This window comes from Rhodnius prolixus, unplaced genomic scaffold (genome assembly GCF_049639745.1).
Source record: "Rhodnius prolixus isolate KJV_2025 unplaced genomic scaffold, Rpr scaffold_3, whole genome shotgun sequence".
Taxonomy (NCBI): Eukaryota; Metazoa; Arthropoda; class Insecta; order Hemiptera; family Reduviidae; genus Rhodnius; species Rhodnius prolixus.
This window is the reverse complement of record NW_027411603.1, coordinates 51,020,885-51,033,841: the sequence shown is the minus strand read 5'-3', so window position 1 is coordinate 51,033,841 and position 12,957 is coordinate 51,020,885. Positions and strand designations below refer to the sequence as shown.

General features: G+C 32.5%; 1 protein-coding gene across 21 annotated transcripts in view; it reads right to left on the bottom strand.

Annotated features, from left to right (window-relative positions):
- The window catches only part of Liprin-alpha (PTPRF interacting protein alpha), a 213,017-nt gene that overhangs the window by 35,414 nt on the left and 164,646 nt on the right, over nt 1–12,957 (bottom strand). For 15 of the 21 annotated variants that reach the window (XM_074124205.1, XM_074124188.1, XM_074124189.1 and 12 more), the window contains exons 5-9: nt 12,141–12,248; nt 7,834–7,968; nt 5,504–5,671; nt 4,878–4,997; nt 2,682–2,822 (exon numbers count right to left, since the gene is read on the bottom strand). In XM_074124205.1, the coding sequence (XP_073980306.1) occupies nt 2,682–2,822; nt 4,878–4,997; nt 5,504–5,671; nt 7,834–7,968; nt 12,141–12,248 (672 nt within the window). The remainder of the gene's footprint in view (nt 1–2,681; nt 2,823–4,877; nt 4,998–5,503; nt 5,672–7,833; nt 7,969–12,140; nt 12,249–12,957) is intronic. The other 6 variants (XM_074124185.1, XM_074124187.1, XM_074124201.1 and 3 more) reach the window with 2 other exon arrangements.

Here is a 12,957-nt window from a genome sequence, read left to right as displayed (position 1 = left end):
ATCACTAGTCAAAGTGGCCATCAGAGAAAGAAGGATGTTGAAAAGCAGTGTAAATAAAGAATATTATTAAATTTTAAATGGTGAAGCATAAGCTGCATACGAATGTAGCAGTCGTCTTAGCTAGGATTCGAGTCCTAGGGTGGACCGGAAAGATCTAGGTTCTTCTAGGGAAGAACTGTCACTTAGGAAGTATACTATTTTATTTGGCCCCCCAAATTGATTTTGTTCCTACTAAATCTAGATATTTTTCTCAACTTTAGCCTTTTCAGAAGAAAGTTTGCCTATGGGTTTGAATACTATCCTAATTAAATATAAGTGCTAACCAGCAAGATCTATTATTGTGTTTATCGCATTCCTACTTAAGAACAAGTGCATTTTTAAACCCCTTTAGACCATACTAAAGATGGCAATGAATAGAATGAAATTTGTCATAATGAAAACGCTTTTCTATTTTGTACTTATTCCAAAAAAGTTTAGCACTACCTATTCTATTATTATTGATAAAACAAATTTCATGAAAACCTACCAGTAAAATACGAAATACACAAAAGAACAATATATCAACTAGACTTGCAGAGTTATAATGACAATAAAAAATTGAACAATTAAATAAAAATAATTCCTATAATAATAAACCACTAAATATATTTTTTATCAATTACAGATATAAAATAATTATTACTATTTAAAAAAAATGTAGTATAAAAAGTAATACACATTATTGTAAATAAAATGCAAGTGTAAACGGAAACACCAACGCCCACAAATAAAAATAAAAAATCATAAAACATATAACACTTAAAATTTATGTTAAAAACATAAATCTAATTAATATTTACATAAAACGAAGTGAATTTTAAGGATTTTTTTTTTTAAGTAAAAAAAAGGAAACAAATGTAATACCAAACTTAAAAATTAACTAACAGCTGAATCCCTGAACCCACTTGAGATTTAAAGTGAACTTATTATTTGCTGTTTACATTGTGCCCGAGAAAAAAAAAGGTTTATTACAGATTTAATAGAACTGAACAGGATGCAGTAACCAAAATTTGTGGTTGAGAAGAAACTATGAAATAACCAGACCACATATCCAACACTTCAGGATAGAAATAATACTGTAATGGTAACAAAAATAAAAATATAAAATAATTTAAAGCAGTTTCACGAAACGTCTTCAGCAAGTTAAATTCAAACATCCATGATATAATTAACCCTCACCAATAGATATTTCATCCATAAAATGACTATGTATTTTATAATTTTTGAAATTAATATTATATTAAGCCTATTAATACACATCAAGGAATCTTGGAAATCAACGAACATCAGATTCATAATATGAATCTGAGAGCATATTATGCTCTCATCCTAATGAGAGCTCGCTCCCTAGGGTTTACATGCTCGCTCGTTCAGAACGGACTTTTGTGAATTCTGTATCAAAAAAAAAACCACGGCAAGAAGTATCCACGAATTTAAGAAATGTCCCATTGCTTGTTGTGGGGTTGTTTGGATGCGCAAAAAAATTTGAGATTAAAATCTGCAAAGAATCGTAAATAAAAATAAATTGCCACTACCACTCAGATGTCTTGAGTTAAAACACAGATAATAACTCCTAGAATAGACTTAATGGAGCATGGAATTATGTAGAAACAATTTGGTGGCGGAGGATGGGGAATTCCGTCATATGAAATTAATGAAGAAAAATGTGTAATTACTCAAAATCAGTGAAAAATCACCTCGGTCAATCAGGAACAATCTACATACGTTGGGCAATTACTACCTACTATCTAAAAATAAATGAATGGTAAATAAGGGAAGCCTGCAAATAAAGGCAATTAAGACTAACGTAATTTCCCAAAATATCTTTTGAAAATAAGAAAACATTGCTTATATTAGTTCTTTTTTTTAAATAAAATATTTCATTTTGCATAACGCTCTGCAAATAAACAAAACCTGAACATTCCTCTACTAATTCTGCAAACACTAAATTTTTCTTTAAGAAAAACTCGATGAGAAATTATTTACACTTTTATAGTAGAAAAATTTACAAATCTATCTGTCCTCTATTCAGAATATAAAATAATTTAACACTACTCTAATGATGATAGATAATATTTTTATTCTTAAGATTTTTGATTTTATTATGTTTTTTTTTGTTTCCATGGAAACCAAAAAACAAAACACCCAAACACACATGCCTTATCAATATTTTTTTCTTTGACATGCATTTAAAAAACAAATAAACGGGACCAATTTTCACAAACAAACAAACACAAATTCAAGGCTAATCCCAAGCGGAGATACCAAAAAAGCTTCTTTTTTTTTCCAATAATTTGTATGTTAATTAGAATTCATTTATTTATTTTTTTATAAAATACCAATTTTCGTTGATTTAGTTTTTTTTTTTTTTTTAAAGAATCATTTAATGGATTTTTGTTTTTGATGAAGGTGATTGATTGAGCCCCTTCACCTTAGCCTCTTGGGTTTTTAAAGCAAAGACTTTAAAAAATAAAAAATAATATATAAAAAATTAAAAAAATACCAAAAAAAAATAAAAATAAAAAAAATTTGTGGGATAAATTTAATTTAATTTTTTAATTTTAATTTTATTTTGAAAATTAAAACTCTAAAAGTAGTAATTATTGCAGCTACGCTTGAGAAAAAGCTTGCGCGATGCGTACCTGGTCTTGTCTCACCTGGGATAGGGCTGCCATTCGCGCTCGTAATTCTTCTTCCATTTCTGGAAGTTTTGCAAATTGCGCTAATTTCTGTTCACATAATTCTAATTTCTCCTGAAGTGCTCGGATTTTATCCTCTTGTAACTAAAAATAAAACAGGAAAATAAAATAAAATGCATTAAACAAAGTTTATACTCTGATGCAGAAATGATGACGCATATTATCTGCAATTTGAGTAAATAAGAATGATGTGTTTATCATTAGGCTGGAAACATAGTGGAGCGGCGAGCAAAGCGGCGATGATAGCTGCTTCAGATCAAAGAGAGCGACGAGCAGCGAGCAAAGAGTCGCATGCACATAGTGACGAGTTTAGTCGCGTTCTCCTTTTGACAAAACAAGATGGAGGTACTATTTTTATATGAAAATTCTTCGTTGAAACTTGGGTATTTGCAGCGGCTTAGTAGTAGGAGCTGCAGAGTACATGACATAAATAAGTCTAGAAATGAACTTGGTGAATTTCATCACTTGTACCATCAACTTCGGGAGCATCCTGGCAAGTTTCATGCGTATTTTCGAATGTCTATATCAACATTTGATTACATACTAGCCCAGTGTAACCCAAATTTTATTGTTTTTGAGTAATACAGCTCATAACATGAGTTAGGCACAATATAGAAAAATTAACTATGTAGGTTATTTACTAAATACAAATCTGTGTAACCCCATTAATCCTAGCAGTTACTTTAAGATAAGAAAATCAAAATAAATAAAAATAAAATAGAAATATATGCAGATAAAAAGAAATTAGTCAATTAAAAAAACACAATAATTTTATTAAATCACTACACCATGATTTGTCGTAAATTAATGTTGTTCATCTGAAAAACTGGAGTAGTACGACGCTACAGAAGAAGGATTGGAGAATTCGTCCTGATCAGAAGTAGTAGGACGTGAAAATGTAATTTAATTTTGCCTAGTATTTAGATGAAAGTTAGCATTAAGGGATTGAGAACCAAATTAAATGTAGCACAAATTACCTGAATTCTCCATTAACTACTAATTGTTAATTAATTTTAACTATTAATTATTAAAAACTATTGTAGCTTCACAAATACTATGGCCCCACAGAGGTTTCTTTAAACAAACAACCAATAATGTATCAATATCCATAACCTTTGAAAAATAACCTTTACAAATTGAGCGCGATGAGAGCGAAGAAATCAAACATGTCATAACGCTTCGCTCTACTCTTTATAGATAGCGTTGCTCTATCTTCGCTTTGCTCGCCACTATGCGCGGTCCCATTTGTTTACTTGTGTTTGATTTCGCCGCTTTGCTCGCCGCTCCACTATGTTTCCAGCCTTAGGCTGGAAACATAGTGGAGCGAGGCTGGAAACATAGTGGAGCGGCGCGCAAAGCGGCGATGATAGCGAAGAGAAAAGCGGCAAAAACAAAAACTAGAAATAGATAGAGTTGCTCTATCTTCGCTTTGTTCGCCACTATGCGCGGTCCCATATGTTTACTTGTGTTTGATTTCGCTGCTTTGCTCCTCGCTATCATCGCCGCTTTGCTCGCCGCTCCACTATGTTTCCAGCCTTAGTATGCATAAAAAAAAATTTGGTGTAAACATTAACATGACACAAATAAGATAATTCAGTTGTTGACTTACTAGACACATATGGCCAAACAAACCAAAATTATTTTAATAAATACTTTTACCATAAATACGAATAAAGAGAAAATTTAGAATATATTTTCGTAACAAGAATCTCAGAAACGTTAAAAAATCAATTATTACTAAATTAACCAACTTTTTTAAAAAAAATATGTGGCTTTTAAAGAAGTGTCCATGAGAACATATGATTGCCACAAGAATTATAAACGTTCTTCTTTTTTTTATACAATCTAATAAATACCAATTTATGGTACGCAGTTAATAAATAATACTTCTGAACGAGTATTTCATTAATAATAGAAGTAGAGAGTACTGAGCCAGTAAGTGAATTAGAAGTCGAATTCTCTACAACAATCGATTCATCAGTCGATTAATCAAACCTCTATTAATCGACGAAAGTCCTGTAACCTGTCAGATATACTACAAAACATAAACATTTAGTAACCTTTTCAAATAACCATTAGATTCGGTTCAACTTTTAAGAGATTCTAACGAGAATGTAAAATAGATAAACAATTTATAACCTTGATCTGGGCCTCCTTGTGTTGTAATTCTTGTTCAAGTTTTTCATTTAAATCGTGTAAAGAGGTTGATTCTCTTTGGGCATTCAAATATCTCTTTTCTAATGTCGCTATCCTTTCTTCCTGCAAAAACAGAAAAAAAAAAGAAGCAAAATAATACTAAAAAGAAATAATAATTATTAAATATAATTAGATGTACTCTAAGTTCCAGTAACGCACTTAAATAAATTTATATTTGTTTCATAAGTTGTGAGTAGTCAATTAATCAGTAGTTCACACGTTTCTTTTTTTGGCATTGACTTTCTCCATACAGCCAGCATCGTCTAGGTGCTTATCACTAGAATATCACTCACTCTCCATTCTTACTTATAAATACATTCCAAGGATGGATCAGTACTCTATATTCCTGCCATCCTTATGGCTTAACCTAAATTAAAATCACGTAATCCTTCTCTAATCATTTTCTTCCATTCATTCTAATCGGCTATAACTTTTAAACACACAATGTTTTCTTTTAGTATCACCATTTTAATTTATCTACTTTTTTTAATTTTTTTTTTTACAACTAAGGTACTCTACAATAACGATAGGTGGTAGGAACTAATCTACAGAATCTATCAAAAACAAACCTGATCTTCTTTCTGGGCCACATTTTCTCGAAGATCCCTTTGTAATTTAGAGTTCGTATCTTGTACTCTGCTAAGTTCTCGCTGTGATTTTGACAAATTATCTTCTAATTCTGATAAACGTCCTGTTAGTTCGCCCACTTTTCGTTCCCAGACTCGTACTTCAGCATTCTGGTGGAAATTTTTTTATAATAAATAAGATTTATTGTTAAACAAAGTAAAAATCAATAAGACCAAATTTCAGATTTTAAAACTATAGAGTAATTTTTTTTTTTTTTTTCAAAGGGATATTGGCAACTTATGTTTTAGCTTAGGGTTATTGACAAATATGGAATACGGGACCCCCCAAAAAAATAACAGCTTCACCCAGGCCTATGATGCGTGGAATCTTGAGGAAATGATATTCTTCTTTAAGTGTTAACCCCCCGGCTACAATTGAAAAACGAACTGTTGCAAGTTTCAAGTCTACAACCAAGCCCGACTTCTTTTGGATGAAACCATTTTTATCTGGCACATACGTAGTCACAGAATCCCCTTCTTCCATGACAAAATTTATAACCAGAAGAAATTTCAAACTTAATTCCAACTTATTCATTTTTCTTATTTATAAATTTATTTTTTTAAAGCAAACTGTGTAATAAAATAGAAGATATGAAGGGCTAGCAGAGTGATGCGGGGATTAAAATAAAGTACATATCCAAAAAAAAGGCGTAACAACATTCACTACAAAGGGTTTAAAAAAGGGTCCTTAAGAGTATGCATGCACTACAAGGTACACAAAGAAATAAGAATACAAACAACATACCTACCCCTCTAATTTTGGAGACAGGTTTTTGTAAATCAATAAATATTTTTCATTTTTTTTTTTAAATGAATGACTTATTGCGTTATTCTTTAGATTTGAATGCTCCAAATGTAAATCTGAATCCTAATCAGGATTTTTTTCACGATTGTACAACCAAGATACGTTGGAGATGAGATGAAGATTCCAAAGATCTCATCTTAGATGGGATAAAGGACCATCAAACGTATTACAAAGGGCAGCCCTCAAGGAGGGATATTGTGAAGCCTAGTGAATGTTGAACTCCTCAGTCAACTGATGGATATCGGCAAGGATACTTTCAAGATATTATCACAAATACTTGAGAAAAAGAATCTATGAGAAATCATACGAACTTTAGTTTAAAACTACTGGTATAAATTGATGATTTTTCTGTGAGGCTAAAAAAATGAATCTGACGAAAAGTCCTCCACTAGAACTTTCACACCTGCTAAGGTACTTGAGTAACCAGGATATACTGAAAATTACTGTATATTTGTGCAGAAATATGGGATTGGAGATCGATTCCCCAATACCCTGGAGATGGATGTATCATGCGTGGTGAAATCAAAAATCATCTATGGATGTTAAATGGAATGCCAATGGGTAAGTAGCACCAAATCGGCCTGAATTAAGAAAAAAAAAAATCAAAGAAAGAAGTCAGTTTCTAAGATTTTAAATTCGCCAAGACCATCCAAGCAAGATTTGGGAGCCAGGATAGCCACCAGTGGTTGGGGGCAGCATTTAACCACTCCATGGTGTGAGTTTTCTCAGAACTGCTCATGTCTAAGAAAATTCAATTAATTTGAATGTACTTCTAGGTTGAGGTATTTCGATAGTCTGCACTTTCATCCGGATTCCATGGTAATATATACTTTAATCGGCACACGAATGTTTACTTTTTGGAAACCAACTGATCACGTCCAATGTTTGTGTAGACAATTTTCTTTAAAAAAAACACCTTTTCTTACTAAAGGGCAATCTTAAAACTTATACTTACCGGCGAGAACACGATCACAATACTTTTCCTCATAGGATACAGGATCCTAAGCAGACCTTCAACATGGTTTCAAAGGAAATCATCCATTATGTGAATTGGTTAGCCGACAAAGTTAATCCAACATACCAACATAATTTAGATAAAGAATTGGGTATTATTTGACAGAATTAGGAACACTTAATCGCACGGATTAACAATAATCATTTCAAGGTAGAGTTCAACACTAGAGTAGGACATTCTATTTTTCTACGATTTTGACTCCATTTAAGGATTTGAGGGGGGGGGGAGCAAATTCTATCATAATTAAAAGACTTATTTAGGAAAATGATTGATTTTGGTTTTTAGCCACAATCTTGAAGACAGTTAATTGCATTCAAAGAAATCCCTTTAATTCCCTAAAAGAAATTCTGGGAGAATTTTTTGTTTTCCATCCCAGACCAAGATTACCAAATCCATTCATCAGTAACTTCAACGTTGCTGTTGAATGTTTTTTTAAAATATTTGAACACTAACCTGTTTGTCGATAATGACCTGTTGTACATCTTGTTGCGGTGGTTGTGATTGTTGCTGTTGTTGAACAGGTTGTTGTTGTTGTTCCTGGGATACTGTCTTCTCATTTTCCAATTCAATCGATCCATTTGGTACTGGCTGTGTTTGTGTCAAAAACAAGAAAAATAAACAAAGAAAAAATAAAGAAAAAACACAACGTACAAGATATATAAGTACGCATAACAGACAGAAGAAGAAACTCTTATAATAAATTAATAACCAAACATTCAAAATAATAAATAATAACATTATCTAAAAAATAAAATAAAATGATATGCAAATTTACAATTTAAAAAACTGAATTTAAGAATTAACAGGGAGCAAGACAGGAAGTTTACATGCCAAGTAAACAACGGAAAGGAGATTCTAGTTAACTTTCTAAGTAAAGAAATAAAACATATCCTGAATTTAGTAGGTAATTTAAATAAAAATGAGTAAATTTAAAATTATGGTTTTGTATAAAGAAAATTATTTATCCTCACAAATGTGAGTATACGAGGGTCGTTTGAAAAGTCCGTGCAAAAATAAAAACTACTTAATTTTTTGGGGTAAACCTTTTTTATTTTTCAACATAGTCTCCTTTTAGGCTTATACACTTCGTCCAACGCTGCTCTAGTTTGTTGATCCCTTCCGAATAATAGGATTTGTCCAAGTCTAAAAAATAGCCATTCGTTTCTGTAATCACCTCCTCGTTTGAATAAAATCTTATTCCCGCCAGCCATTTCTTCATATTGGGGAACAAATAGTAGTCCGAGGGAGCCAAGTCTGGAGAATAGGGGGGGATGTGAAACGAGTTGGAAGCCTATTTCCATTAATTTTGCGACCACAACTGATGAGGTGTGAGCTGGTGCGTTGTCGTGATGGAAAAGGACTTTTTTTGTGGGCCAATCGTGGGCGTTTTTCTTGCAGCTCGGTTTTCAAACGGTCCAATAACGATGAATAATATGCACCTGTAATAGTTTTACCCTTTTCCAGATAGTCGATGAGGATTATTCCTTGCGAATCCCAAAAGACAGTCGCCATAATCTTTCCGGCCGAAGGAACGGTCTTCGCCTTTTTTGGCGCAGATTCCCCCTTGGTAACCCATTGTTTAGATTGTTCTTTGGTCTCAGGAGTGTAGTGATGTATCCATGTTTCATCCACAGTGACGAAACGACGCTTAAAGTCCTGCGGATTCTTCTGGAACAGCTGCAAACCGTCCTTGCAACACTTCACACGATTTCGTTTTTGGTCAAGCGTGAGCAATCGCGGCACCCATCTTGCGGATAGCCTTGTCATGTCCAAATGTTGATGCAAAATATTATGTACCCGTTCATTCGAGATGCCCACAGCACTAGCAATCTCACGCACCTTCACTCTTCTGTCATCCATCACCATATCATGGATTTTATCAATGATTTCTGGAGTAGTAACCTCAACAGGGCGTTCAGAACGTTCAGCGTCACTTGTGCCCATATGGCCACTCCGAAAATTTTGAAACCACTTATAAACTGTTCTAATCGAAGGTGCAGAGTCACCATAATGTTTATCAAGCTTCTCTTTAGTCTCTTGTGGCGTTTTGCCTTTCATAAAGTAGTGTTTAATCCACACACGAAATTCTTTTTCGTCCATTTTTTGAAAATCACTCGACTTCCTCGATTCAAACGAATGCCAAACACAAAGAAATAGACCGATCTGGCTGAAACTTGGTGTGTGTTCTTCCAAGAGATGCTACTAACTAAACATAACCTCGATACGCGCCAGTAGTGCTATCTCTCTGACTTTGCACGGACTTTTCAAACGACCCTCGTAAAAATGTGTGTATCAAATGATAAGAATAAAAACAAATCAATAGTAATCTCGTTGAGTCATCTCTGATTAAAGTTTGAGTATGGAATTTGAGTTTTGGCAGTGATCAGGCCATAAAGAGGGGAGCAGAAACTAGTTTTTTTTTTTTTTTTTTTTTTGCAGTTAGGAGTCTTCTGCTAAAGTCTGGACCGTTTTGGGATGCCTATCCAGTCTTAAAAAGGCAATCCCTTTAACTATGGGCCACAATGGTCGAACAGATATCTGAATCTAGCGACTCTTGGGAGCTTATGCACTGGAATCTTATAACCTGAAGCGCGACAAGCTAATACCAAAACGTAATACCAAGTTTTAGGTCACTGCCTTTTATTAATACATTTTTTATTAACCATACATCGAAAACATTTTTTTTTTTTTGTGAATACAGGGAGGGACCGACAAGATTTCTGATCAAAATTGAAATTCAAAAATTTCAATACTTTTAACAGAAAAAGAAGAAAAAAAAAAGTATTTGCTCATAGTTCATGCTCAAATTTTCAAAAGAGAATTTACTCATTTTTATTCAAACATTCAAAAATCTGGGACAGCATCACATGGAGGCAAATCAAGGGGGAAATTTAGGGAAAAGCAGCAAGCTGGATTTTACCTCATCATAAGATTTTAATTAAATAAATATATTTACATTACTATCTTTTTGGTACTCTAAAAATAAAGGAGTTATTAACACAATGCAGGATACAAATAGATCATTAACAAAAATGGTAAAAGCAACCTTCTTTTTTAGTTAATACGTTTTAAAGATGTTTATCTATTTTTAGCACCAATTATCTGAGAATGAACTTCTGATAAAATTGGTAATTTTATGCTCCTTAAAGAGTTGAGTATTGCTTTGAAAAATAATATTGTCACACTAGGAAATCGTAATCAATATTTTGGGCGAAATTGGATTTACTTACAAAATTTTGGGATAACTTTTGGTTATTGAGTTCAATAGTTCTGAAAACACATAGTGAGCATTATATGTACATAAATTTCTCCGGTTTTCCTTGACATATAGTTGAGAGTACGACTTTTTATCAGCATTACGCTTCCTTGGTTGTCTTGATTTTCTAAGGATATGACGTGTTGAAGCGAAAATTTAATTCCATACTTTACGAGAATCTTCAAGAGCGCTTTTCTCTTGTAATGGCAAGAGTAATGAACAAGAGAAAATTAAAGGATGATCTTATTGTCTGTTGATTTTAATAAGAAGTAGCAAAGAGAGGATTGAAAAATTAAGTTGATTAAAAAAAGATTAAAAGAATTGAACTATTAAGTATCAAGCTCAATACTACATTTTAAGAACTTGTAATTATTAAGGAGGGTACAAAAAATAAAACTATATTAATAAATAAAAGTAAAGTTGCTAAGAGAGAGGGTTAATGCGTAGTTTTTGTAATTCGTGAACTCAAATAGTCCGCCACTAAGTTTCTAGAATCATTGAATGAGCAAAACTCAACTCTTATCTTGAGAAAAATTACATCTATCTGTTTTGGGACGTAATATATTGCGTATTTTATAAAAAAAACAGTATCCACTATCCTTTCTTGGCTACAACAACAGCATCACATGCTAGAAACAATGTTGATCATTTAGACGATGACAAAATGAGTTAAATTCTAGTTGAGTGTAAACTCTTTGGAATAATGTATACTAGCGCTGCCGAACACAAAAACTTGCCCTACTAAAGTGAACTTACACCGACTCTGATCTCAATTTCCTTTTTATTACTGATTAGTCTACGATTTATTTACGAACTAGAAATGTAATATAATAGCAATATAAATTTTATATTCACAGTTAGCAGAACTTCTTAACTTTTAAAAGAAACTGAAGAAATTCAGTTTTTAAAATCCTGTTACTCAGGATTGAATGATTGCTGTATTGTACCAATCTTAACTAAAAGAAAGACAATAGAAGTTGCAGTAAATTCCGGAGCATCTTCTTTAAAAGAGTGCTCAGCAAAAGGTACACCAAAATCTTTAAAACCCCATTCGATCTAAGATAGTCGATGAAGAATGGCATTGTTTCCTCCCTTGAAGACAAATGACAAAAAATGCTGCAGGTTTCGTGAATCAGACGAAGACCTTCTATAATTTCAATAAAGAAGATATGCTCTACGATCCCGAGATTAGAATGATAAGGAAATATTAGACCTGGTTGCAGCTAGAGGACATTACTTTTTTAGCCTTAATTCTGGAATCAGCTCTAAATAAAACTGAGTATTACTGACATACCAAGTTTTAAGCCTTTCTATCGAGATAATAACTGATATGATCTAGCTTGTTAGTAGTAACCTCCTCAATTGTAGCATAGACAGAGGATAGTGAGTCTTTGTGATTCGGAGCTATTAAAATATACATTACACAGAGTCCGCTTAAACTAGAACTAGACCCTGGTCATTATTCATATAAGGGTTAAACAAAATACAAGCTTGCTAAAAATACCTGTTGAGCCACTTTATTATTTTCATTAGCTTCTTGCGTTCCATTCTCTTTAGGTTTGTTTTCAGTCTCTCCGCCAGAAGGTACATTGCCTAATTTGTACTGTTGCAGCTACAAAAATAAATCACTTTTTTTAATAATAACACTGTAAATATTCAACAACTATGCAAAGAGAGATTCAAGTGCTACAACCTTAAAAAAAAATGTGTTAAACGCTTCAATGTATTTCTTTGTTTAACATCATTCAATTATTACATCAGATTAAACACGTCAGTTTGTCTATCACAGAGGTATAATTTAATTCTAAATACGGCTCGCGCACACTAGTTATACGTTAAAACGATTATAAACAGGAGAGGTTATACTACAGGCGTAACAAAACCTTATACAATTATAACAAACAATTATAAACATTTCTTTCAGTGCAAAATTGACTAAAATATACTTATATGTACCTATGTAGTAAGTTTAAAAAAGATTTTTGTAAATCTTTATCTAATTTATTGAATGTTATTTTTCTTTCCAGTGACAGTATTAGCAATGAAAATAAAGTTATTTTATAATTTTTTGACGCAGAAATTCCGTAATAACAAATCAAATAATGCAGAGTTTCACTCCTAATTCTGGACGTACAAAAAAGTAAGTGAAAATTTGTACTGTTTCAAATAATATAGTTAATAGTTGGCCAAATATTTTTAAAAAGGATGAAAGTGAAAAGATTTTGTTTTCAAGAGTGCTACTTTGTTATGATGCTCATACGAGTTAAATCAAAGAATTGAATGGTAAGCTGTTGTATGCTCATTGTCTCTCCATGAAGGAG